Raw genomic sequence first — 27860 nt, 5'->3', positions numbered from 1 at the left:
TTTATATTTTAAAATTATGATTACTTTAGAAATATTATTTTATTAAATGAAAACGTTAGTTGAATCGATAAAAATGACCCATTGAACTTTTTTATTATTTTTTATTCAATAATTAAGAAAATAACTATTAGTGAGTTTAATTTTTTTATTTTTAAAAAACATTTAAAGATATATAAAAAATGATTTAAATAAAAGGGAAAAAAATAAAAATAAAAGTGCACTTAACGGCCAGTTTCTTTGATTAGAGCATTCACACCAGTGCCCCAAAGTACCAGATTCCTTATAATTTGAGGTTTATTATAAGGTTTTGATCAAAATATCCTCTACATCCGGACCCTTACTTTAGGAAAAAGGTTTAGGGAATGAACAGTGATTCTCCATATTTGAAGAGCCACTATTTATTTTCTAAATTATTTTTTATCAATATTTTATTCTAATACATAAAATAAATTATTCTTTCAATTATCTACACTTTCTATCATACTCATATTTGTTATAGTTTTAAATAATAATTTTAAAAATAATTTAAATAATTAAGAAAATATAGAAAAATAATTTTAAAAATATTATTATACCCACAAAAGAATAATTTAAATTTTTGTTTAAAATATTTACTAAAGTAATAGTTCAAAACATAACAAAAAAAATATTGAGTAGTTAAGTTTGTAAATAAAAGTGAGAAAAAATTAATAAAAAAAGAATAAAAAAATATTATTTTAATAGAATAGAGAAAGTATAGGGAATGAGATATAAAAGATTTTTAAAAGATGAGTAAAATTTAGAGAAAACTTTTAAAAAATTTCATTTTTAGTTAAATTATAGAAAATTTTATAGAAACACAATATGAATGCTCTTAAACATCGGTTTCAGTAATTGTCCCTTTTATCAAAATATAATTGGTTTAAAACAAAAAAATAATAATAATAATTTCAATATTGTTACTTGTTAAGGACAGGTGGTCGTGAATATAATTATTATTCTTAAAATGAGGGTACTGTTATAAAATTATAATACTCTTATAACCACCGGACAACTTATATTTTAAAATTATGGAATTCTCATCACTATTTTACAACTTATTTTTATAAAAAAATTTCATTAATTTAAAACGGAATCATAAAGGAAAAATGGGATGATGCTTGTTGAGAATAGATGGCAGTGATGAAAAGAAAGGTTTCAATTGTTGAGAGGCTAGGAGACTGGAGAGTGTCTCCACACAACTGCCAGGTTTTGTCAGCTGGGATGCACACACTTTGCACGCTTCTTTTTACCGCTTTATTTGGCAAAAAGTTCCTACCACGTAAGGGTAAATTCGGAATTCCATTCGCTTCAAAATTCGCGGGGCCTTGGACGAAAAACTAAAACAAGTAACGACTTTAACAAACCCGTCCAGCTTCTTTCTGATTCTCGCTCTCAGTGCGTGTTAAAAGAACCATCCCCGCCTTGATTCAAACACGGCACCAACCTATCCGCATTCTCTCATCCCGTTAAAAGGAGCCGTCCCTATTCAAATTTTCTCCCGAAACATATTTGTCCGGGGGGAGAGGGAGAGAGAGGGAGAGACAGTGAGAAAGGAGCTCAGGCTATGGCGGCATCGAATGGGAGTGAGTACTTCGAGATTGGAGGAGCGGAAGAGTCCTTTGGAAGACCTTCGAATGCGGAATCGGTGCTGGAAGACGAGGAGGAGCTGCGATGGGCAGCTATAGAGAGGTTTCCACCGCATCAGCGGGCGAACTTAGCGTTGTTGAGGCGGACTCCGTCGGAGCAGGGGAATGAGGACTCTAAGACCGAGACGATCGACGTGCGGAAGCTGGACCGTTTGAGCCGTGAGCTTGTTGTGAGGAATGCCTTGGCCACCAATGAACAAGACAACTATAAGTTGCTCTCGGCCATTAAAGAGCGCCTCGATAGGTATAGCGCTCAAGATTCTATGTCTCTGTTTCTCTTTCTATCATTTCTTGATTTGGTTTCGGTGCTTTTGCGATTTTTCAATTTCTTGCAACCAAACCGGATTCCAGAATATGATTTTTATTATTCTGTATCCTTTTAAATCTTTATTTCAATTAAATTCTTTAAAATATTTTGAAATTGTATATCAGATAGTTTAGACTCTCAAATGCAATCTGAATCCAAAAAAACTATCACGCATATTCCTGTTTCTATGTACTTCGAGATCTGTTTCCGTGTATAACTTGATTTTGTATAGTTGAAGACGATCTGTGATTTCCATTTTTGCAACTATAAAAGATCAATTAATACACGGAAACACGATCAATCCATACATAGAAAGTGGTATATGCATAATATCGTCTGCAACTATACAAAATTAAGTTACACATGGTATACATAGAAATAGGGATTTACGTGATGAGAACTGTAAACTGTTTGTACTGTACAGAGTATGAACTTCTCTATATCCAGAAATTCGATTTCGATATCTTCGTAACTGGATAATTCGTTAAGTAAATGATATTCGAACTTCACAATCGGGCAGTTCTTGTTTATTTCTCCGATTATATTAATTACGTATGCTTTTTCTTCATTAAAAGAGTCGGATTGGAGGTGCCGACGGTGGAAGTGAGGTACGAGAACTTGAAAATTGAGGCCAATGTTCAAACCGGTTCAAGAGCTTTGCCTACTTTGGTTAATGCTTCTCGTGACGTCATTGAGGTCGAGTTTTATTCTACTGTACTGGATTTTAATGCATTATAATTAAATCTTTTGGACCTCACATTACATCTTTTTTCTTAATTCTCTGAATGCAGCGAATTTTAACTAGTCTACGGATATTTCGACCAAAGCGACACTCCTTAACCATCTTGAACAACATCAATGGTGTCGTGAAACCGGGAAGGTATAACAAGAGTTCTTCCTTCCCTTGTACTGATGGTAGAAAAGAAAAAAAGTAAAAAAGAAGAAAATCTTCTCTACTAACTGAACCATGCTCTGTTATTGAACATAAAAGTTATACAAAAAAAAGTTACATACTCGAGCTTACAAGTAAACTTCGATCATGAATTTAATCCGTACTAGTAGTAATGAGAGCATTTTTTAAACTTAGTGAACCATTGTGTAAAGAAGATTGCGGCCTTATCTCAGTGTCTGCTAATGGGGACAAAATGAGCGTCAATCTGATATTACACTAAATACTTTTCATCTGAGCAATATAGGCATTCCAAATGTTTCTCCCTTGTTGGTTCTGAAGTTAAAAGTACTTTAATTTTGCGCATAACAAAGTGAAATACTTCACATTTCAAAAAGCCAAACTATTATGCGAGGATACTTTTAATACTTAACTATAGACAAATCAATATTATTAGAATATTATAATTGAGTTGAGAATTAGAATATTAGAATATTATTGAGTTGAGATAGAAGTTGAAAGTTGAATAAAATATTATTAGAATATTATTTTTTAATATTATTATTATTTTAAAATTTAAAAAAATTGAATTGTTTATTATATTTTATGTTGAAAGTTAAAAAAATTGTAATAATTAGATGAGATGAGTTGATAAACCAAACGCAACCTAAGAGTTTAATTATCCTTAATTTCATTGTGGTTTTGGAAAGCTGGTGACATGCAGACAAAAAGGAAAACAAGTAGGTCAACCTTAAGAGTAGTTTCCAAAAAGCAAGAACTGTCACGTTCTAACATTTGGCGTATCTATGCTCTTTTCTGTTTGTGTTAGAGGGATTCATTACTTTCATGTGTTTTTGTTTGAATTGACCAAACAAGCTGATTCGGCCTTTGTAGGATGACTTTGCTCTTAGGACCTCCAGGTTCTGGCAAATCCACCTTGCTTTTAGCTCTCGCGGGGAAACTTGACAGCAACTTAAAGGTTAGCACTTGCCTACTTGGTGCAATTATATCCACGACATTGAAGGATTCGTTATTTTCAATTTTTCATGCGTCAAATGTTTTGAGATTCCTATTGCATAAATATTTCCTTTAGTTATTGCTAGTAGTTACTTACCATATTGGCCTTGAAAGTTGGTTTTTCGTAAATGTCTGTGAGTAAATCTTTAAGGGGTATGACACAAGAAAAGAGCTGCAAATGACCTCGTTATTAGAGTAAATTAGGGGCAGACTCGTGTAGTGCTCAGGAATAATTTAAGACATTCAATTAAAAATAATGAAAATATTTCATTTAAGATGTTCTAATGATGTATAAAATGTTTAGATTGGTCTTATACTATCTATCGCCAAAAATTAAGAAAGAAGAAGAAGTCCATTTAGAAAAATATATGCTTTTCGTTATATCATGAAGTAATGGGGTTAGTCCTATCTTTATACTCTTTTTTTAAGTTCATCTTTTAATCGATAACTGTACGAGAGTAGATATCATGACGTTAAGCAAAGGCCCCGGCCCATCAATAATTGTTAGCACTAGGATTTTCTTCATTACTAGATGTTCTAACAATTAGAATTTCTTCGCCTAATTATTGCCTCAAGTCAATACACTATATAAAACTTATAATTGGACAATCTTTGTCAGTATAACCAAAACTCGGCTCAATACTTGATATTTTAATGCTTCAAGTTTTGGTTATATAATGCTATATGACATGTAAAGATTGAGGAGCATCTCATAGTCATTCTCTAATTGACTTTTCTTTGGATGCTAGTAACGGTCCTGGCCCGTTCTTTGTTTACTTGATTTATATTTTTATATATATATATTTTTATCTTATTTTTGGTTTTCAGAGAAGTGGTAATATTACATATAATGGACATAACCTTGACGAATTTTGCGTTCAAAGGACTTCTGCGTACATCAGCCAAACAGATAATCACATTGCAGAGCTGACTGTTCGAGAAACCTTTGATTTTGCTGCTAGGTGTCAAGGTGCAAGCGAAGGATTTGCAGGTTTGTTCTCATTAATTTGTCATTATGACATCTGTGTAAATCATGATATAACCGTTTGTTACATAAGCTATATGAGTAACAATTTATTTCGACAATGTGTGTAGGGTACATGAAAGATCTGGGTCGTTTAGAGAAGGAAAGGAAAATCCGGCCAAGTCCCGACATTGATGCATTTATGAAGGTTTTCATCTTTATGCGAATGTATTTTTTTTTTGTCCTTTATGGATGAATGATATGCATGTGTTTTGCTTTTATACCGATTTAATGGTGAAATAATTTGATTTCACAGGCATCTTCAGTTGGCAATAAAAAGCATAGTATTTCAACAGATTATGTCTTGAAAGTGCTTGGTCTTGATATATGTTCGGAGACAGTGGTTGGTAATGATATGCTCAGAGGCATCTCAGGTGGCCAAAGAAAAAGAGTCACAACAGGTCTCATTTCTCTCTTTCGTAGTAACTAGTAAGACAATCTACCTGTGTTCCTAACATCAGATTCAACGAAAGTTTCCAGACTTAAAGTGGCACTGAAAATACTGCCGTCAAAGTTCAGAGAACAAAGAGTAATAAAATAAGTACTTACGTAGTTATCGAGTATTATGTTCCTGTCGTGAAATGTGCAGGATCGCTGAACTTAGTTTTAACTTGTCTATTAAGAAGCAATCACCAATGTGCAAAAAATACAATATAGGATATACTCAAGGCTTTGTTGAGTGGCGTGTATATGTTTGATTTTTTTTTTTTTTAATTTTTTTATTATAAGAGTTAAAATCGTTTGATTATGTATCTGGTTGGTTGGTGTTATTCTTATACAGGAGAAGTGGTCGTTGGGCCAAGAAAAACACTGTTTATGGACGAAATATCTACAGGACTTGATAGTTCTACCACATACCAAATTGTAAAATGCACAAGGAATTTTGTCCATCAAATGAAGGCTACGGTATTGATGGCCCTTCTTCAGCCTGCACCGGAGACATTTGAGCTGTTTGATGATCTGGTACTGCTATCAGAAGGATATATTGTGTATCAAGGCCCTCGAGCAGAAGTGCTGGAATTCTTTGAGTCATTAGGTTTTGGACTACCACCGCGTAAGGGTGTTGCAGATTTCCTTCAAGAGGTATCGAATCTCCTCAAAAGAAAATTCATTTTTTCGATATTCCGAGGTAGTTATCTGACATGGTATATTCCCAGGTCACATCTAGAAAGGACCAAGCTCAGTACTGGGTTAATTCTTCGAAACCATACGCGTTTCTTTCTGTTCCAGAAATTGCAGAAGCCTTTAAAAGTTCCAGATTTGGAAGGTCTCTGGTGTCCTCTCTCTCTGTTCCATATGATAAATCTAAGAGTCATCCTTCGGCTTTGTCCAAGACGAAATTTGCTGTATCAAAATTTGGGCTTTTTAAAGCTTGTTTTCGACGAGAACTCCTGTTAATCAGCAGGCATCGTTTCCTATATACCTTCAGGACATGCCAGGTAATGTTCACATTTTCACTCACATAAGTTGTGTAGAAACGTAGGTGTGTGCGTCTAGCTCAATAGCTTATGGCGTCTAGCCATTTAGCATTAGTGGACGTTCCCTTTATTCTTTTGAGCTCATTTTCCTTTTTTCTGAGACCACACAATATAAGTTACCTATTTGCTATATAATTATTTGATGAATGTACTGTAAAACTTTTAGAGGGCATGAAAGTCTTATAATTTGGGATATCAGTTCTCTTAATTTTTTTTTTTTTTTTTTTTTGAGACTCATTAATCTGTTACATATGAAAGGTAGCATTTGTTGGATTTGTCACATGCACAATGTTCTTTCGAACAAGAGTGCACCCCACAGATGAGAAGAATGGCAATCTTTATCTTTCTTGCCTGTTTTATGGGCTGGTGCATATGATGTTCAATGGATTCTCCGAACTGTCTCTCATGATAGCTCGGCTCCCTGTCTTCTACAAGCAAAGAGATAATCTCTTTCATCCTGCATCTGCGTGGTCTCTCACAAGTTGGATTCTGCGCTTACCTTACTCCATTCTTGAAGCTGTTGTGTGGTCGTGTGTTGTATACTACACTGTTGGTTTTGCCCCTGGTGCGGGAAGGTATCTTCTTTGTTACTTTAGTAGGTGACGTTCTCTCTGCTTGTATTTTTATGTACGAGTTACATATAGGTTAAATGTTTCAGGTTTTTCCGTTTCATGTTTCTACTCTTTTCTGTACACCAAATGGCATTGGGTCTTTTCCGGATGATGGCTTCTATTGCTCGAGATATGGTCCTTGCGAATACATTTGGATCAGCAGCAATTCTAGTTGTATTCTTGTTGGGCGGGTTCATCATTCCACATTGTAGGTTTTGTTTTTTTTCGGTTTTTGTTTTTGTTTTGTTTTGTTTTGTTTTTTTTTTTTTTTTTTTTTTAATAATTTTAATTATGACACCCCGATTATATTGTCGATGATTACGTTGTTGTTCTTTCAGCAATGATTAAGCCTTGGTGGATTTGGGCATTTTGGGTGTCACCGCTGAGCTATGCACAACGTGCAATTTCTGTGAATGAATTTACGGCCACAAGGTGGATGGAGGTATGCTCTCTGGGCTAATAGATACACATCTGCAGTTTTCTGCTGCTTCATAGCAGTCCATATTTGAAGATCTCATGTCCTGGATGACTTCGTAGTTTTATGCTTTTGGAAATTCTCTTTGCAGAGATCGTCTATTGGGAACAATACAGTTGGATACAACGTTCTCCAGTCACATAGCCTACCTACTGGTGATTATTGGTATTGGCTTGGAGTTGGTGTATTAATACTATATGCTTTTCTTTTCAACAACATTGTGACGTGGGCCTTGACCTACCTGAATCGTAAGTTTGAAAGAAGCTTTTCAGTGTTTATTTACACTTTTAATGGTTATTTAAGTTGTTGGTGCCAATTAAAAATCTCATACCTCTGAATCTTCTGCTCCAGCCCTTAGGAAAGCACAGGCAGTGATCCCACTTGATGCAACAGAGGAGAATTCAGCTGCGGATGGTAGTCAGCGATTTTTACGAACTTTACCAATGATATTCACCATTCAATTATTGTAGAATTTATTGGATTGTGCTCCTAGCTAGGAACGGATTGTAGCAGTTGTATATTTTAGGAGTAACTCGTATTAATTTCTACCTCTTTTTATCCAGTGGGTGGTCAAGGTTCCGAATCAGTTAGTCCAGCATCTGCCACAAAGGGCAGCAAAAAGAAGGGCATGATCCTTCCATTTCAACCATTAACAATGACTTTTCATAATGTCAATTACTTTGTTGATATGCCGAAGGTGTGTTTGTCAATTTCTTCCACCAAATATTCTTGATCAGTGCTCACTTTCCTATATTTCAAACAATTTAAAACAATATTTTGAGTCTATCAGGAAATGAGATTGCAAGGTGTATCGGAGAAGAAGTTGCAACTCTTGTCCAATGTAAGTGGAGTATTCTCACCTGGTGTTCTCACTGCCTTAGTCGGGACAAGTGGAGCTGGAAAGACGACTTTGATGGATGTGCTTGCCGGTAGGAAAACTGGGGGATACGTAGAGGGGGATATTAAGATATCGGGTTACCCAAAAGGGCAGCGAACTTTTGTCAGAGTATCAGGATACGTCGAACAAAATGATATACATTCTCCTCAAGTGACAGTCGAGGAGTCTCTCTGGTTTTCTTCTTCTCTTCGCCTCCCAAAGGATGTCAGCAAAGAGAAAAAACATGTGAGTTTCCGCATAAGAATTCATATCATATTGGATTGTTTCCATTGCATTATATCTCTTATCATTCATTTATATCTCTATCATTCATTGCAGGAGTTCGTTGAAGAAGTGATGAGATTAGTAGAGCTTGATACGCTACGGCATGCTTTGGTTGGCTTGCCTGGTAGCACTGGCCTATCGACAGAGCAGAGAAAACGTTTAACAATGGCAGTGGAGCTTGTAGCAAATCCCTCCATTATTTTCATGGATGAACCTACATCTGGACTGGACGCACGAGCAGCTGCCATAATCATGCGAACTGTCCGGAATACTGTGGATACTGGGAGAACTGTGGTATGCACAATACATCAACCGAGCATCGAAATATTTGAAGCATTTGATGAGGTAAACTATTTTTGTTTCATAGACAATAGACAGCTTGTCTGAGAACGATATTTTATGTGTTGGTTTCTTAAAAGTGTCTGAACCTTTGGGGTTATCTCCACAGCTACTTCTTATGAAACGAGGGGGGCGAGTAACATACGGAGGGAAGCTTGGTGTCAACTCACAAGTAATGGTAAACTATTTTCAGGTAACATTTCTGCCAATTCGCAATTTCTATAGTTCGCAATTTCTACAGTTCCATGCCTAAAATAGAAATATGACTGATTGGAATCTAAGGTAACCTATTTTTCATAATTGCTCGAGATATTAAAACACTGACTGTAATATTCAATTTGCAAGAATATTGTCTACTGTTGTTGAGGAGAGCATCTTAATGGATTATCCAAATGTAAAAATAAAGTCTCATTTAGCTATTAGAGATGAAAAAATGCTTGCAATGGATAATATCATAATGCAAACTCAAATTTATTGACTTTGAGCTACAGTACATGTAAAAGTAAAACCAAATTTACTTGTTACTATTTAAGGAGCAAATATTTATTTTATTACTTCATATTACTCATGACTACTAATTTAATTAGAATATAATTACTTATAAATAAAACAGTAAAATATGATAAAATAAAATAAAATAATAATTAAAAAATTAATTTTTTTAATTATTAATTACTCATTACTATATAATAAATAAATAGATAATCTAATGTAAAAATTTGATGTGAATAGATAAAGTCAAATTCATCTTATATTATTTTATTATTATAAAATAAAAAAATAACTATTTTAATGTGGAGATTTATGTGAATGAAATAGCCAAAAGTTAATTTTATTTTTCGATCATCAAAAGTGTCATTTAACTTTGGATAATCTATTGAGGATGCTAATTAGCCGGTTATGTAAAAATATATATATATATATATATTTTTAGTCCATTTGGTTCTGTTCTTTTCTCAAGTTGAAATTCATACTTACTGAATATAAGTTTTTTTTTAAAAATACCTCACCTAATAAAATAAAGTAAAAAACTTATGCCCAATATGGCAGTTTCCCCGAGAAACTAGCAGTGGCTACTGTCCTATGCTTTCTATAAGGGCTCGGGAATGCCCTCCTTGTGTGACTGTGTCTCCTAGTGGCCTGGTTGCGTATTGTATAGTTTTGTATAGTTTACACAAGGAAGTGAAAATTTCCCCGCGTCAATTAAATATCATCACTAAATTAAATCAATACTCATGTTTGCAATGGTTTTTTTTTTTTTTTTGAAAGGGTGTTTGCAATGGTTTAATCTATATATATCGAACACATTAGAGTGTATCATTTAAAATAATTGATAAATAGGATAAATTTCAAAACAGACCTTAGATTTTAATAGGAATAAATGTTATTTAACTTGTTTCTTATTTTGGAGTTTCAAGTTTGATGAAAAATTTCCTAAGCTCTCCTAAGATTACATGTACATTAGTCCTTTTACTCGGTCTTTCTCAAGAACCCTAATCGAATCAATGTCATGTCCCCGTGATGGTCACATGCGGTGCGCAACATATACACGCCAAAGATATGACATGCCATTTGTACAAGAGAAAAATACATAAAGAAATAAAGAAAGAGTGAGGGATCCCCCGCCACACATTTTCCCAGGTCGTTATAAAGGGGAGCTTTTAAGAGATCCTTTACATCCACCCACCATTCAAAGAGGTAAGGGAGGGGCTGCCCCCACACCCACTGAAGCATTGGTGGGAATACCTGACCCTAAGATGGAAGCTTTACTCTTGCTCATTTGTAATTAGCGTATTGGGTGATTAGATCTAGGATTTGTTGCTTGTTGGTTGGCTAAATTTAAAGTCACCTCAAAGCAACACAAAGATCCAAATTGGTTTGTTGGCAAAAATCAAAACTACCTTAGGCTAGCACTTAACTCTAAAAAGAATTGAAGATAAAATTCTCATTTATTGAATAACATAATATAATTGATGAAATAACAATGCAAGCAACATATAAATAGAGAATCCCCTTAGGGTTGGTGCCACCTTGCCTCCCCCTCTTTTTTCTTATCTTAGATCTAGATTTAGATCTCACTCTTGATCTACTCTTTAGTTCTAGGAATCCTATCTTTAGAGAAACAACATCAAATAATTAAAATAAAGGAAATTAACTAGAAAATAAACTAAGACTTAAAATTGGAAATAACAAAACATATTAAAATGCATTAAATCCCTAAATATAAGGATCATGGCCGGCCACAATCATGATTGGTGCCTCCACCCCTATTTTTTAGGATCTTTTCATCTTTTCATACAACTTTCTTTTCATCTTGTCATCCAACCCCTAAAATCAAAGAATTGGCCACACATGAAACTCCTCTAGTTGCACTTGCCTTGGACGCCCAACGCCTCACCACCTGAGCCATGCAAGCTACCCACTGTAACCCTCATAGTCTCGACACGCCTAGCCATCCTAGTGGTATTGCGAATGGCTCTTCTCGAATCTCCATCAATTCTCCCCCCTTCAACACCGATCTTGTCCTCAAGGTCCAAATCTGAAAATTAATCATTGAGAACCTGAACACTCTCCCATGTAGCATCCTTGAATGGAAGCCCCTTCTATTAAACTAAGGTTTCGGTTCTTACTTGGCCATCCGTCCTCACAAGCCTATACTCCACGATCTTCTCAGGTTAGATTGCTATTCTTCCCTCTTCATCCATCACGGGCATCTCACTCACCACCTTGGTTGGATCTCCAACCTTCCTCCTTAGCCATGAATCATGAAAAATAGGGTGAATGTGAATCCTGACCGATAGATCTAACTTGTTTGCAAGCTATTCGTACTTCTCCAACACTTGATATGGGCCAAATTACTTAGCCCCCAACTTGCTTAATGTTGTCTTAGATAGTGCCTTGTGCTCTCTTGGTAGGTACTTGAGAAATACCCACTCACTCGGTTCAAAGGACTCCATACTCCTCCCCTTGTTAAAGTGCTTCTTCATTTGATTTTGAGCACATGCCAAATTTTTTTTTAGATCCTTCATGACTTCATCCCTCTCTCTAAGTTCCATATCCACCAAATCATTTGGTGAACTCCCAACTTCATAGGCTACAAACACCCCATCACATCCATCTAAGAGTGGCAAGCTCTCTACAAAATTTATGGTAACATCCTGCCAAGAGTGAGTAGGGATCGGTAAGGGTTGCATCAACCCCTTGGGTTTGCTACTCGCACCCTTCACCATTTAGCAAGTGTCACATCTTCTCACATACTCCCTCAAATCAAGAGGCACTTTGACCCCTAACTCCCTCTCCAAGCCGCCATCCTCCAATTCATGATCCTCATTCAAGCCCCTCGGTTGGGAGGCCAATGTGATAACAAAACATTGCCCCTCTTACCTCAAGATTTTCTCCCTCTTATTAGGACCCACGACCTTGTATCCTCTTCTTCCTCTCATTCTCATGGTCACCCATTTGTCCCCTATCATGAACTCCATAGTCATTTTTTTTTATAATCCGACACAATCTTCCCCAACTCCTCTAACCATTGCACACCCAACACCACATCAAACCCAATAATTGGCAAAGAATATAAATCTACCACAATCTCAAGATCTTGTGTTTTCAAACATGCACTTTTGTATACTTCTCTACACATCATCCTCTTCCCACTAGCTACCTTGACCTCAAATAGAGTAATAGAAGTCATATGCAACCTCAAGCTCTCGGCCACCTTTGAATTGATGAAGTTCAAAGATGAACCATTGTCAATAGGAACCGTTACCTCCATCTTGTCGATGAGTGCTGGTGTTTTCATTGTTTTAGACCCGATAACACACACCAAAGCATGAATAGAAATTTGAGGGTCTCCCCCCACGGCCTCATGTTGATCTTGCTCTTCCTCCACTACACCTTTCTCTTTCTCGGACTCCACCTCTATGAAATAGATTTGCTTACCTTTGCATTTGTGGCCCATAGTGAACCTTTCATTGAAATTGAAGCAAAGTCTCTTCTCTCTTCTTCATTGCATCTCATCTCAAGATAGCCTTTTCACCCCCATGGGTAAGGGTTTGGATTCGCTTGATGCACCTCCACTAGGACCTCTCGGTGAGAAGTCCTTGCCATAAGTCATGTTTGCATCACTCTTGGAAACCAATGGGGATGGTTTTCTCACTTCAAACCGGTCACTCTTCTTTAGATCTTAAAGTTGATCATCATTGATCCAAGCAACCTCCAAAACTTGCATCAAAGTCTTTGGTTTTTTAAGCTTCACTTCTGCTGCCAACTTGCTCTTCAAGCCACCCACAAAGGTCTCAACAAGGGCCTTCTCTGACCACCCATGTGCTCTAGTGGACAAATACTCGAACTCTTTTTGGTAATTTCTTAAACATTTGATTTGCTTGATCTTTGAGAGAGTCTCATGATAATCTATATACTCGGTTGGCCCGAATCTCCTCAAAAGCTCCTTGATGAACTTCTTCCACTTCAACTCCCTCCATTGAGCCTCATACATCTTCCTCATCCATTACCACCATTGGTTGGCCTCTCCTTCAAGGAAGTAAGTGGCATAGGAAATTTTTGCATGACCCTCCTTGTGATTATGCTCAAAATATTGCTTGGGTCTACTAATCCACGTGCTCAGGTCATTACCATTGAACTTTGGAAAGTCCATCTTTGGCTTGAGAATTTCCTTCCTTACGTGCTCCTCTTATCTCTTCACAATTCCCTTCTTCTCCTTCACTTGCCTCTATTGATTTCTCATGAGTGCTTGAGGAATCTCGAGAAGATGAATCCGAGTCATCCACCCTCTCGCGACGTTGGCTTCTTCTAGATCCAATGGAACCCTCTGGACTATCGGCTTGTCTTCTATGGCATCTTCTTTCTCAATTCCTCCTTTGATTTACCAATTGATGGAGCACCTCCTCAATCATTCCAAACCTTTCATTGGTGGTGGTTTGTTGTGCCTCCAAAGCAGCTTCAATATTCTCAATATGCTCCCTATGAATTGGTTGTCAATCAGCCATGGCTTCTGCTTCTTGGGTTGGATCTCTCTCAATAAAAACACCAATTGATGGAAGCTTCACTCTTGCTCACTTGTAATTGGCGTGTTGGGTGATTAGATCTAGGGTTTGTTGCTTGTTGATTGGCTAGATCTAGGGTAACCTCAAGGCAACACAAAAGATCCAAGTTGATTTGTTGACGAAAATCAAGACTAGCTCGGATTAGCACTTAACTCTCAAAAGAATGAAGAGAAAATTCTCATTTATTGAATAACATAACATAATTGATGAAATAACAATGCAAGCAACATATAAATAGAGGATCCCCCTAGGGTTGGCGCCACCTTGCCTCCTTCTCTCTTCCCTTATCTTAGATCTAGATCTAGATCTCACTCTTGATCCACTCCTTAGTTCTAGGAATCCTATTTTTAGAGAAACAACATCAAATAATTAAAATAAAGGAAGTTAACTAGAACTTAAAATAGGAAATAACAAAACATATTAAAATGAAATAAATCCCTAAATATAAGGATCATGACCGGCCACCACCACGATTAGTGTCTTCACCCCTATTTTTTAGTATCTTTCCATCTTCTCATGCAATATTCTTGTCATCTTGTCATCCAACTCCTAAAATTAAGGAATTAGCTACACATGAAACTCCTCTAGTTGTACTTGTCTTAGACGCCTAACGCCTAACGCCACACCACCTGAGCCATGCATGCTACCCACTGAACCCTCATAGCCTTGGCATGCCTAGCCATCCTAGTGACATTGTGAATAACTCTTCTTGGATCTCCATCACCCTGTCGTGTCTACTTCGCTTCCAACTTTTTTAGCTTTTATTTATACTAGTGGTATGTTACGTGTGCAATTTCATGCCATACACGACACATCCGATGCGCCCATGACCATGAGAAAGTTGTATCAAATTTGACAGCTTCAGTAGTGATTTCTAGTAACCTAAAAATCCAATGACTAATTTGGAATGTTTCCTATAAAAATGAAAATAATGAAAGTTATAGTAATCGAATTGTCACGAATAACTGAGTTTGGTACGGCTCTACCTACCGTATAGGCCCATGCATGCTGCCGAGTTTGAACAGGTACCATAGACCCATTGCCAATTCGTGCTTAACTTAGGCTGATTAGATTAATCTGAGCAGGTTAGCGTTTCATACTCATCTTGTATCAATATGGTTTCTATTGTTTTTACCTTTTTATCATTTGGCATCTTTGCAAATCACGCAAATGGTTAACTTCGATATGCACACGAGAACTTTATTTTTGCGTATCCTATTTTGTACCATAATGGGTTATGGGTTGTTACCATAGCTTGCTCTCTCTGATGTATTTATTGATCAAGCTGAGAGTTTTATATTGGGAACTTCATGTTGAATGTAATCCATATTTCGGTTCAGAAATGTGGTTCTTCCCTCGAACTTCAGTCCAAATAACCGACAGATTTTCCAGAACTCTGTTTTTATATAATCCATGAGGCCAGCTGATCAAATTATGTTAATCTGTTGACCTATGCGAAATTTGTCTCAATTTCCCCCCCTTTTTTATGCAGGGTATTAGTGGAATCCCTCCAATTCCCAGTGGTTACAATCCAGCAACTTGGATGCTTGAGGTAACTACAACTGCTGCTGAAGACAGAATTGGTGAAGACTTCGCAGACATTTACAGGAATTCTGAGCAGTACAGGTGAACATAATCCTTTGTTGCGGCAAGATCTTGCGAATTTTTGTCTTGGTTTTTTTATTGGTCTTTACTTTTATGCCAATGCAATAAACATAATTTGTTTTAATCTTGTTTTAGGGAAGTGGAAACTTCCATTAAGCGTTTCAGTATTCCACCTGCTGGCTCGGAAGCGTTGGTGTTTTCTTCCACATATTCACAAGACTTGTTCGCCCAATTTCGAACTTGCATATGGAAACAAAATCTTGTATATTGGAGAACGCCGACATATAATGCCATGAGGTTATTGTTTACCACAATTAGCGCACTGATATTGGGTTCGGTGTTCTGGAAAATTGGCTCAAGAAGGTAAATGATGTCTGTTATCTCTCGTCTCCCTTTTCTTTAACAACCTCTTCCTTAGATTTTTTTTTTATTCGATTTTATTGTCGAGATATATTGATCTCTCAAGAGTTGATAGGGTTGGTTACTTAAAAACCACAAACAATAATCTTAGGCTAAGTTATATTCTTTTGGAGCTAGACTAACGACTTTGGAAGGCAAAGGGTTGGTATCAATCCATACATTTCATAAATTTTGCTGAAAGCAGTCTTGCACTTAACATGAAACCTTACCTGAGCAAAAAAGTCAAAAGTGAATGTACCTTAGAGGACTGTATTGGACTAGCCAAATATAAGTGAAGTCTAAAATTCAAACTTGGCTAGTCACTGTTCACAGATCAAACCCATATTTAATTTCCAAACTTCTGATTGTTTGCATTCTAATGTTAAGGCTAACCATATGTTAATTAATAATTTAATAATTTTTAAATTATTAATTAACATATGCTTAGTGTAGTGGCAAAATATGAACAAAAAAATTTAAAAAAAAGTATTATTAGAAAATTATATTATTATTTTTGCTTATTTTTACCTAGTCCAACATGGGATTATACTTGAATGGCTTTGACTTTTAGCCAAAATATCTATTTTTAACTTTTAGGCAAATTTTGGCTTTGGTTTTGACTAGGCCAATACATGCTCTAATTGATGCTAATACGGATAACACCGTTTACTATTCAAAAAATTTCAAAGGATTGCTCCATTTTGGTGGACTGTACTTCAACCCCTGCAAATAATATCCTCTGTTGCCGTCTCTTTCCTGGCAGTAAAGACAATCTCTAAAGTTTAAGCCCCTCATTTGTACCTGATTGATCTTTTATCATTTATTAAACTATTAAACATATAAATGTTGTTAGGAGTTCAACTCAAGACTTGCTAACGGCTATGGGAGCTCTTTATGCCTCGTGCTTGTTTCTTGGAGTCAACAATGCATCTTCAGTACAACCGGTTGTTTCAATTGAGAGGACAGTATTCTATAGAGAGAGAGCAGCTGGAATGTACTCTCCAATTGCTTATGCAGCAGCCCAGGTAAGGGTCATTAAACTCAGAAAAATCTAGCATATTATACTCCTTTCAATTGGTAATTGCTGATACATAGTTTGACAACACATTAACAGGGCCTTGTGGAGATTCCATACATTTTTGCGCAGACAATACTATATGGCTTCATTACCTATTTCATGATTGATTTTGAACGGACAGCTGGTAATATCCATTTTCTTTGTAGTTGCTTCTTGGTCTGTGGATTTGATGATTGCTGTTCTGTTTAATACTGATAGTTTCATTGATTTTTTTCTCTAGGGCTTTTAGTTATTAACAAATAATTCACCCTTCTGTTTAACTCTGGAATATGTCTGGAATTATTTTGGCTACTTAGACGTCCTATTTTAGATGTTGATTGAACAGACTGAGTGTCTGAATGAGGATAGCCCTTTTTCTTGGGTTCGGTTATGGAATATACATTGAATTCAATTGTGTAATTTGTTCTTTAAAGTGAAAAATTACAATAATAATAATAATAAAGGCCGGCACCTGGCTCGTCCTATTATTTTCCGATGTTCCATGCGCATAATGCTTATTAAAATGCCGATAGCTAACTGGATGTTTCTCCTGTATTGCAGGAAAGTTTTTCCTCTATCTTCTATTTATGTTCCTTACATTCACCTACTTCACCTTTTACGGCCAAATGGCCGTTGGTCTTACACCTTCTTCACACCTAGCAGCGGTCATTTCTTCTGCATTCTACTCTCTATGGAACCTCCTTTCAGGTTTTCTCGTGCCGAAACCGGTAAGTAAATATAATGTACATTATACCGCAAATTATAGCTTCATTCATGAATTCAACCAATTAAGTAAGCAAATGCTGGAACTGGAACAACAATCAATCAAGCAGTCAAGATGCTGAGAAAATTCTCAGCATGGAGTAAAAGAAAAACACGATCCTTAGGCGTTGTTTAGAAATGTTTATTTCTTTGTTGGTTCCCCCCCCCCCCCCCCGGGCCGGCGGCGGGGGGCCCGGGGCGCTTTTTTTGGAGCCATTCTAATGCATTTTACATCTTTTAATACTCTTTCAGTATATCCCTGGATGGTGGATCTGGTTCTATTACATTTGCCCAGTTTCTTGGACCCTACGGGGCATTATCTCGTCTCAGTTTGGTGATGTGGAAAGCAAGATTGTTGGAGACGGATTTGAGGGCAGCGTGAAAGAGTATTTGGAAGTTAGTCTTGGCTATGGCCCTGGGATGATAGGAGTTTCGGTAGCGGTGCTTGTTGCTTTCTGTCTCTTCTTTTTCAGTGTTTTTGCATTCTCAGTCAAAGTCCTCAATTTCCAGAAAAGATAAACGGAGCACCGAATATGGCTCTGAACAAACATCACAGCTGAATGACTGGTCCTGCACCGGACAAACAAACTCAAATGCAGAATTTACTTCTTGTTGAGAGAGTGCTCTACATCATTCAGATCTAATTTTCACTTCATTTTTCCATAATCCTAGTATTTTCATATAGTTTTGAAAATACAGAGATTTGCTCCCACAAAAGCACTTCATCTTCAATTTCATTTTATTATTATTATTACTATTACTCCGAAACTAAATAATAATAATAATAATAAAATTTACTGTCGATCAGTCTGATTTAATTACACATGGTGCTAAAATTGATCGTCTAGAAAGGAGAGATTTGCATGGGTGCAGGCACATATTTATAGGACTTGGATTAATAATAGTGTCTTACTGTTCATCCTCACCTCTATGAGTCTGCCAGCATGACATGACACATAGCTCGAGTCATTAGACTCATTCTTTCATTTTGTCTAATTTATTTATAGACCAAAGGATACAAAAATCCAACTCTCTTAGTAATTTATAAGTTCCTGCACAATGTCAAGCTGTCAATAGCATATTAGGAGGAACCAAGAAATTCCTCATCCTCCCCATCCAATCGGGAACTCTTTTTTTTGGTTCTTAAAAAATGAAGTCAAGGATGAAACTCTGCTCAAGCTCCAACATATCGTGTAGGAAAAAAAATATATAAAATGCTAGTGGCATGGAGAATTTGCATATACATAATATTACTTGTACAGTGTACAGACAACAAATATATATAAAGTACCCAAAACAAGGAGTAGATTGTGCATTTATATAGAAAATAATAAATAAAAGAGGAGCATTTTGTGGAGCTCCTCCGCATGAAATATAGAAGTAAAAAGGTTGGCTACATGGAACATAAGCTAGGTTCTAGGCAGACTACCCCTCCAAGACACGATGAGGAATAAAAGGGTGGGAAATAGGGCATCCACATTTATTTAATTAGGTAATAAAATCTGTATGCTCATAAAATAGGAAACAACAAGGAGGGCAGTCAACTAGCACATGCAAAAGACAAGCTGCCAAAAGTTGTTTATTTTTCTGCAATATACCTGCCGTTTGTGGTGCTCACATCCTGTTTTGGTAATTGATCCAAAATGAAGTCAAAGCCTTTTTATCTCTCAAGGAATGAGTTTCTCTTCCCTCATGAAATCAATCCAATACATGATTGAATTCAATGTCTTGTACCTTACTGTAAAACCAAGCCGATCAGCTTTGTCTCGAGCCCCCAACAGTTTGAATGGGCATCGGAACAAGATGTCCAGGAATTCCCAATTTGCCAAATCTTCCATCTCTGTTTGAACCAGTCCTTCCTTTTTCACAATCTCCTCCCAGACATTTTTCTTGTCAGCCATGCCTGTTGAGAACCGAAACTCCTCCAAAAACATGTCTTCAGGCACTTCTACACCAAGCTTCTTTGCAAGAGCAGGCCAGATCTCCTTCCATGTGAAACTTGGGCCATTTATTGCATTAAAAGCTTCGCCATCCATGGAATATGTTGCATCATTGGTGGCTGCCCAAATGTGCTGTTCAGCCACCAACCGAGCATCTGAGCCATCAATGCAATTCTCTTCCCAAGACTCCTTTGATCCTCCAAACACAAAAGGTAGATTCAGATGTTTACAAATGGCTCCATACACACATAAACTCCCCATGAAATTATACAGGCTCCTTTTGGAACTGCCAATTAGCAAACCAGGCCGGTGCACAGACCAAGCCACTTTACCCGCCAACTTCTCCTCGAGGAAGTCTTCTAGAACATAGTAAAAGTTCTGGATTGTGCTCACTCTCGGGCATTCTTCATTGTAGTAACGAACTTTCATGTCAAAAGGGCCTTGCAATGAGATGTAGTGCTTCATGCCCGTCTGGAGTGACACATGTTTCAATGCCTTTGCTGTGGGGAGAATGGCATTCAAGGCGTTGGAGATCATACCCTTGTTCTGCTCGCAACACTCTTGGCTATCCAAGGGAAACTGGCTTGCCCAAGTGATCCAGAAAATATGGGTAACATCATGCAACAAAGAGAGTTTCTGCTGGGTTTCCAAGGGGTTCAGTAAATTACATGAAATGAATTGAAAGTTGGGATTCTCTATATAGGGTACGATCTCAGGGTTTCGAGCTATACCATAAACCTTCCAATTGGGTTTCAAGATAAGCCTTCTTGCAAGCTCTTTCCCTGCTAGCCCCGTCACCCCAAAGATGATTGCCACATGGTTCATGGCAGCCTCAGTGCTGCCAGATTCTTCAGCTGCCATTGGCGCAACTTGATATCTTTGCCTCAGTTAGAGATCTGACCCATCTGTATATGTGAAAAAACTGAGTTATATGTGATTCTTGTGGACAAGCTCTGTTATATATAGACATCATTATCGTAAAAGTATAAATCATTATTTTTATAAAATTGCTCTTAATTTCAAATAAAGCTGTAAAATATATATATATATATATATATATATATATAAAAGAGTTGTCTGCTTATCGTACCCTTCTATTATAATAACACAATGATATGATTTAAATCGTCATTTAGAAGGGTCTAATGCTCAACGAGATCTTGAAAAAATTTATGGGCTTAACTTATATTATAAAACCAGTTCAACCAAAGAGGTCTGGTGCATAACTTATAGAGATGCATAAAACCTTGTTCACTGTAAGATTTATTCTTCAACACCCTCCATCACGTGTAGATTAATAATTTTACTTGTCATTGTCACGGAATTAATAGTATGAGCTAACATTTATCCAGTAGCAGACTCTAATATTTATGAGTCTAACTCATTTCATAAAACCAGTTAAACGAAAGAAGTTTGTACATAACTTATAAACATGCTTAAGACATTGCTTCCATGCAACGTGGGATTAATTATTCCTCAACATGCCTCCCTTCTTTTGAGGTAGAATTTCTCACAGGATTTTCAAAGCCTGCGCTTCAAGTTATTTACTCAATTATCATAAGCTGCTACTTGTAATAAGACAAGCAACATCTCTTTTTTCAAATAGCTCTCCTTTGATGATAAAACAAATCCATCACTATTAAAATTAACAACATCCAATTGGCTGCCATAGATCAGTACATATATAGAACCTTCTTGATGAATGGCTAAACTGCCGGCAGATTCTGCCCCTGGCCGTCACTTTGCCGGCCTTGCGGCTTCAACAAAGTTTTATATTATATTATATTATAGTTTGATTAAATTTGTAGGTTTTCCAGTCAAAGGTCGAGGCTTTCCCTGTAGTATTCAACCAAAAAAAGAAGAAGGTAGAGTTCCCTATATGCATGCAGGGGCTAAGTACCACGTTTCCCCTAATAGGTACAGCTCAAACACAAAGATTCCATGACTTCAACAAATTAAACACATTTTTCTATTTCTTTAATTTCTGTTCTATTGCTTTTTAAAGAAATGATTGCTGATTGGTTGGGCCACAATACAGGTGGAACTTGCGTGGCCATTGATGCTTATGATTTAGAATAAAGAGGGCATTTGACCGCTCATTAATTTAAATTTTTTTAATTTAATAATTAAAAAAGTAATTTTTAATTTATTGATGTATTTTTTTAATTTTATAAAAAAATAAAAACTTAAAATTGTGTTAAGCGGCACGCCTAACGTTCATTGTTGAGCGACAGTCTAACATAACTTTACGATATATGCATACATTTATTGCATGAGCAGGCCGTTCATCTGGGAAGATAAACTAATAAATCCTCGTGCTTTTTTCCCTATAAATCCTACACATGTTTATGTAGCTACCTAACCCATCCTCCCAAGTTTGAAGAACTCTAATGACAACAACTCTCTCTCTCTCTCTCTCTCTCTCTCTCTCTCTCTCTCTCTATATATATATATAATAACGTTCCTCAGAAAGTTGTTTGAGCATTTATCTGATTAATATGAGCATATGACATGAGGTGCATTGAAGTTCCTGCTATTCGAGTAGGGGGATTAGTATTTTCTGTCTACACTCAATCATTTTAACCGTTAAAATATATTTTTAAAATAACGTGAAAATAAGTAATAATAAACGGTATATATACATTATAACTTTTTGCTAACTTAGAGATGTAATAAATGCACATTACAAAACTAAATTGTATTTTTCTCTTAATTAGAATTTAAAACGGACAAATCTGAGACAATTTATAGTTTCTTCTCTAAAGACAACATATGAGAATGCCGCACATAAATCTGGTTTGTCTGTCTATCTGAAATGGACCTTAATACAGTACAAAGCTCAGCGAGTCAGTCCACAAATAAAGACAAAGCGAGCAAGCCGGGCCAACTTGCAGCAGACATGTGAAACTTTCCCCTTCACTACAGACAACTCGGGCTTTCTTGGCCCATTTTATATTCAGACAACAAATATTAATGCCCAATGTTTTCTCCTCCAATTTTTTTTTTTTAATTTTTAATTTTGGTGAATGCTAGTTCAGATTCAAAAAATATCTCACTTTATTTTATTATTAAAATTTTTTAAAATTTTTAAACAAAATATAATAAATAATTTAACTTTTTTTAAATTTCAAAACAATAATAATATTAAAAAATAATGTTCTAATAATATTTTATTTAACTTTTATTTTTCGTATAAATTCATCTCATCTTATCTCAGAATTCAAATTAGTCCTGAATCTTCTCATACTAGATCCTCAAATTTTTTCATGTAATTAATATTATGTAGATTACACATTTATATATCTTTCTTCTAATTGCAAAAAATAAAAATAAAAATATTTGGAATAAATAATTCTATAGAATTTTAGTCAATTATTATAATATGTTTTTTTAATATAATATAAAAAATCTATGGAATTCTTCCACTAGAGAAACTTAATAAATAGCTCAAATTAAAACATGCATAAATGATAATCACAAAAATAGTTGAAAAATAAATAATAAAAAAAAAAGAAAAGAAAAGGAAATAGAGAAAGCACTTGCCATTTGCCAGCAGCCCAGTTTATATGAACTAACTTTTGAAATTAACAAAAACCCTTATTGGAAAGACACAAATTGAGCTATATACAAGCACATCTTCAACATCATCGACATCCCATCTTAATTTCTCCAACCTCAAATTTTAAAAACTCCCCACCCCTCTCTCCCTCTCTTGCAAATTAACCTCTGGCCAGCCAGCACCTTTGTTCGAGCTCTCAATTGGCCCTCAACTCTCTATAATTTAACTGGAAATTAAAGTTTATGATCAGTATTTCACCAAAATGGATCAATAAATTAAGAAATTATAGACTCATAGCCATGCAGCTTGCCAGGTCATGCAGTCAAGGCTCCAGAGGATTTTTTGACTCCTAAATTGCCAGTTGTTTCATCTACTAAGAAATTGAAAAAAGATGATCAGTCTGCATAACTATCCGAGTGAAAGACAAAACAGAATATAGTTTTTAGTGAAGTACTTACTCAGTGGTATGCTATCAACAAAAAAACAAGCACCGATAACAAGGTAGCATAGGAAAAGGACTACTCCTTTCATGTAATGGGAAGTTCCATCCTGAAAAATAATTGATTATGTATTGGTTTTATTGATGATTGAAAACTTGTCAAGGATATCAATCTGACGTGCATGTAATGAACCTGTAGAGTGAAGGCTGTGACAATTATCGAGAAAGCAAGACAACCGGTTTCAAGGAGACTGAAATCTAGATCCATGCGGATACCCATTATCCAAGCAACAATTACGCTTAAAGGAACCTGAAATTGTTAGATCATATATATCAATTTGGTGAAGGATTTTTCTTCCTAAATGTTCAATTCTGGAGAGATATACACACATTATCTGGATTTTACATCATTTAATGTTGTGTTTATCTCTTACATCATTTAATGTTGTGTTTATCTCTTTATGCTTTGGATTGTCCAATCCGATTAAGAAAGTGAAGAAGATCTCGATTAGTACTTTACAAGATAGTTTTGGGTTAATAATTCAGGGTCCTCACCACAAACATGGAAATTTGAGTTGCAGATCCCAAAGCCACACCCAGAGATATATCCTGCATTATACCCACAATGTTTTACAGATCAAATTAAGGTAGTTCCTATGATCAGTAAGGAAAAGTACTATATCAGATATCAAGCATGCATGCATACCAACTTGTTCTTGAATGCAAATATGATTGATCCAGCATGCTCTGCTGCATTTCCAACGATTGGTAGCAAAATTATGCTGATAAAGCTAACAGAGATTCCCCAAGAATCTGATGCAGCCTAATTGATCACAAATTAAGATAACAAAGTTAAAAGTATGCATGCATGCACTATCTATATACCTCGATCGGGATCGGAGGACTGCGTGTGGAGATCATAGATAGATATATTATACCTCGATGGTTCCCACAACATACTCGGATAGCACAGCTATGATAATTGTCATGCCAACCAGCCAAGCAAACGCACTCCAAAATCCTATCACTGCCGTTTCTTCTTCTTCCTCCTCCTCCTCCTGACCATATATTAATCATGTGTCAAAATTAGAAGGCATGTACTTACATTTTACACTATATGTATTAGAGAAATGATATTTGTAGCTTTAGGATTATGTACAAGTCTTGTACACTTTTTTTTAAAAAGTAGATAAATCTAAAATCCACATGAAGAAATTATTTTTTAATAACAGATCATATATAGTTTTTTTCAAGGAAGTGCGTGTGACTTACGCGCTAACTCAGCTCTAGGACTGTATGGTAAAGTTTTCGGAATGTGATCAGTAATACTGGGGAAAAAAATAATAGATGACAATGAGGAGTAAACTCGTGAAAATAATAGAAATTTATCACAAGGGTAATATGGTACATAGATAAAGATTCAATATTAATTTACGTAACGGTTAATAATATCATGAGAGTGACTTTCACGTGTTCACGAGAAAGCAACCGTTACAAAGCAACCGTTACATGAGAGCTGGGTCTACATGATGAGAAGACTTCTATATATAAATTTAAGATATATAATATTAATTTAATCTTTTAATTAATATTCTTATAACCAGAATAATATTTCTTGAAATTAATAAATAAAGGGGACAGAGAATGATCAATCCGAATGAATATTAATATTAATGTTAATTAGGATATATATATATATATAATATTTTCTTTATTTTTAGGTTATAGAATTGTACTAATCACCTCTTGTGAATCAAACAATTCCCGATGGGTTTTTAACTGGAAGAAGATGTATGTAATATACGCTATGAGCATGATAATGCTGCTTGCTCTTGACAGCTGAAGGGTATAGAGAGCTGTGGAATTTCCTATCCCTCCGGCATATTTGAGCATCAATGGCAGCAGGTGGCACAACAATCCAAGCAACAGAAGGAGAGAGTTTACATCAGCCTGTTTCTGTCCAACCAAACAGAATTTAATTAAAAGAGAAATTAAAGGTACTTTAATTATTAAGATCCCCGGCCATCTTGTAAATTTGGAAAATGGTTTTGCTTAAAAGGCCCAAAACAAACAGGATTAATATTAATTGATCTCTTACTCTGTCATATCTTTGTTCCTTTCTAATGTTTGCCAAGCCTCCACAGAGGAGGGAGGTCCCAAGAACAAGAAGAAGGTTTGAAAGGATGGAACCCAAGAGGGAGTACTTTACAACATGTATTTTATTTTGGTGAAGTGCAAATAATGCAATTATTAGCTCTGTTGCATTCCCACATGTTGCATTCAGAAGCCCTCCAACTGCAAATCCAGTGCTTAATATTAATTTTTACTATTTTTCTCAATGAAGTTGGGTTCAAATCCGAATTACTGATGTATAAGGAATGGGGGTTCATGAGAAAAAACATACCCGTTGGGCCAGTGAAGTATGCAATTTGCCTGAGTTTTGTTGAGGGGAAAAAAAAAAAAAAAAAAAAAACGTTAGAAAATGTTCCCACATTTGTCATATTAAATGTGATTAACTTTGGAAATTATATATTAACTTACTCAGTGAGGAAGCTGACACGTTCAGCAAGCGGGGCGAGTCCAAGCAAGCTCAAAGCAAATATCCATGGCTACAAAATTAAAGAGCTAGCTGCTATCATATCAATCAACAACATTTATATTTAAATATATAAAAACCAAACACATCATAATTATATACAATTCATATATAAGATGAAGATTTTGGGTGTAAGAAATTAATAAATAAAAATATTTTCGTAAAATCATGAAGATTTTTGAGTTTTTGAAGTTTGTGGTGAGCAAGCATCCACACTGGCCTTATCCAAAAGTGGGGAACCATGCACTTACTCGGCCAAAGTTATAGAAATCTGCAACGACTGCCAGAGGAATGGCAGGGAAGAGCACCGCAAGCTTGGTGCCGAGGACCACCTCTTGCAAATTTGCCAACATCTGTCTAAGCATTTTGAACCTAATTTTCGATACAAGCGCCGGATCCGACTTCTTGCGTAAAATGGAGGACGAAACGTTCTGTGCTGACCTCCCGTCGCTGATCATGATGAGCTCCTTGTTCATGATCGAGCCCTTCGGTTCTCCATTCTCCATGCTGTTCAAGGTCGACTCATCAGGTTGCAAATCCATGGTGGAATGGTATCTCAGAATCGATATCCACGTGATTCTGAGAAACGTCGAAAGTACTATTACTCTCCGTTTGTAGTATTATTCATGGTCGTTATATATATTTATATATATAGGACAAGCTTGTTGTAGGTTGAAAGCTTCGAGGCACTGTTTTTTTTTTTTTTTTTTTTGTTGAGTATTAAGGTAGTTTCCGGGAATTTTCGGACCTTGGTTCGGTTCTTGCATGACGCTCCACGTAACAACATGAAGTGGTACCTGTTGCTACAGCATGAATTGCTACGTGCTAATTAATCGAAAATAGATCGACAGCACTTGTTCTAAGTTTTGTGGTATAAATTAAGCGCGCATCCTAGAATAACTGTTCGTACAGGGGATGAGTTTGTTTGTACTATAGATTCATTATATATGCACTGTACGTGTTGATACCTGAAGGCGGCTGCAATTCTAATATATCGTTTTGTGATGTGTATGCCATGCATGCATGCATGTACCGATCGATATTCGAGCTTTCACCTTTGAAGAAAACTATTGATTGATTAAGGCCATTGTGATTCTTTCGGCTTTCTTTATTTGAAACTAATCATCCAATCAGAGAAAGGAAGCAATCGAGAAATAATATTTATAATTCTAATTAGATTATGTAAATCCTGCATATTACATTTGAAAAAAAGTGAAAATCTATGACCTTTATGAAAGAATTATTATTATTTTAATATTAGATTTCATATTTTTAATTTTTAAAATAATTATGCGGGATTATTTATAAACTTAAAACTATATCTAATATTATTTAAAAATATAATACGGAGATTATTAATTATTTAATACATGCATGCGAGATTTTTGGATACTCTAGCTGACACTCCGTTATCCATTTAATATGGATCAGGAGTACAAGATGCTTTAATTATTGTGTTTCTAAACAT

The 27860-nt window shown here is 35.9% G+C and overlaps 3 protein-coding genes across 10 annotated transcripts; 1 reads left to right on the top strand and 2 right to left on the bottom strand.

The window, feature by feature from the left end:
• The first annotated feature begins 1401 nt into the window (after positions 1 to 1401).
• LOC122292778 (ABC transporter G family member 31) lies at positions 1402 to 18783 on the top strand. Of its 2 annotated transcripts, none has more exons than XM_043101284.1 (24): positions 1402 to 1911; positions 2550 to 2670; positions 2766 to 2854; positions 3758 to 3842; positions 4709 to 4871; positions 4976 to 5052; positions 5161 to 5305; positions 5686 to 5987; positions 6062 to 6343; positions 6641 to 6957; positions 7041 to 7201; positions 7332 to 7435; positions 7560 to 7716; positions 7820 to 7882; positions 8044 to 8165; positions 8259 to 8591; positions 8685 to 8975; positions 9079 to 9162; positions 15528 to 15661; positions 15776 to 16003; positions 16893 to 17064; positions 17154 to 17241; positions 17658 to 17824; positions 18111 to 18783. In XM_043101284.1, the coding sequence occupies exons 1-24, from the start codon at positions 1586 to 1588 to the stop codon at positions 18375 to 18377; spliced, it is 4278 nt and encodes a 1425-aa protein (XP_042957218.1). In that variant the 5' UTR covers positions 1402 to 1585; the 3' UTR covers positions 18378 to 18783. The 2 variants fall into 2 exon arrangements, with proteins under 2 accessions (XP_042957218.1, XP_042957217.1); XM_043101283.1 differs by having other exon boundaries at positions 8032 to 8165.
• Positions 18784 to 19139: 356 nt separating this feature from the next.
• Positions 19140 to 20734, bottom strand: LOC122292785 ((S)-8-oxocitronellyl enol synthase CYC2). Its single transcript, XM_043101293.1, has one exon. It carries the CDS (start codon positions 20657 to 20659, stop codon positions 19526 to 19528), a length of 1134 nt encoding a protein of 377 aa, XP_042957227.1. The 5' UTR covers positions 20660 to 20734; the 3' UTR covers positions 19140 to 19525.
• Positions 20735 to 23325: 2591 nt separating this feature from the next.
• Positions 23326 to 27020, bottom strand: LOC122292944 (vacuolar cation/proton exchanger 3-like). 7 transcript variants are annotated; one of them, XM_043101519.1, is made up of 12 exons: positions 26644 to 27020; positions 26338 to 26405; positions 26201 to 26229; positions 25895 to 26091; positions 25540 to 25752; positions 24735 to 24854; positions 24503 to 24619; positions 24352 to 24405; positions 23990 to 24106; positions 23816 to 23906; positions 23668 to 23730; positions 23326 to 23583 (listed from the first exon to the last, which is right to left on the bottom strand). In XM_043101519.1, exons 1-11 carry the CDS (start codon positions 26932 to 26934, stop codon positions 23672 to 23674), a joined length of 1356 nt encoding a protein of 451 aa, XP_042957453.1. In that variant the 5' UTR covers positions 26935 to 27020; the 3' UTR covers positions 23326 to 23583; positions 23668 to 23671. The 7 variants fall into 7 exon arrangements, with proteins under 7 accessions (XP_042957453.1, XP_042957454.1, XP_042957457.1 ...); XM_043101520.1 differs by having other exon boundaries at positions 23326 to 23572; XM_043101523.1 differs by having other exon boundaries at positions 23668 to 23727.
• Positions 27021 to 27860: the final 840 nt, after the last annotated feature.

Source organism: Carya illinoinensis, chromosome 13 (assembly GCF_018687715.1).
Source record: "Carya illinoinensis cultivar Pawnee chromosome 13, C.illinoinensisPawnee_v1, whole genome shotgun sequence".
Lineage (NCBI taxonomy): Eukaryota > Viridiplantae > Streptophyta > Magnoliopsida > Fagales > Juglandaceae > Carya > Carya illinoinensis.
The sequence above is the reverse complement of the archived record's forward strand: the minus strand, read 5'-3'. Positions and strand labels throughout refer to the sequence as shown.

Excerpts from the sequence above, each read along its gene's own strand:
- LOC122292778 (XM_043101283.1), top strand. The coding sequence starts at position 1,586 with ATGGCGGCATCGAATGGGAGTGAGTACTTCGAGATTGGAGGAGCGGAA. Across the intron at positions 7,717-7,819 it reads GGCCTTGACCTACCTGAATC|CCCTTAGGAAAGCACAGGCA; the intron begins GTAAGTTTGAAA and ends CTTCTGCTCCAG. Across the intron at positions 16,004-16,892 it reads TGGAAAATTGGCTCAAGAAG|GAGTTCAACTCAAGACTTGC; the intron begins GTAAATGATGTC and ends AAATGTTGTTAG.
- LOC122292785 (XM_043101293.1), bottom strand. The coding sequence starts at position 20,659 with ATGGCAGCTGAAGAATCTGGCAGCACTGAGGCTGCCATGAACCATGTG.
- LOC122292944 (XM_043101518.1), bottom strand. The coding sequence starts at position 26,934 with ATGGATTTGCAACCTGATGAGTCGACCTTGAACAGCATGGAGAATGGA. Across the intron at positions 26,406-26,643 it reads ATTTCTATAACTTTGGCCGA|CCATGGATATTTGCTTTGAG; the intron begins GTAAGTGCATGG and ends TTAATTTTGTAG. Across the intron at positions 23,731-23,815 it reads TGTTGATAGCATACCACTGA|TAGATGAAACAACTGGCAAT; the intron begins GTAAGTACTTCA and ends TCAATTTCTTAG.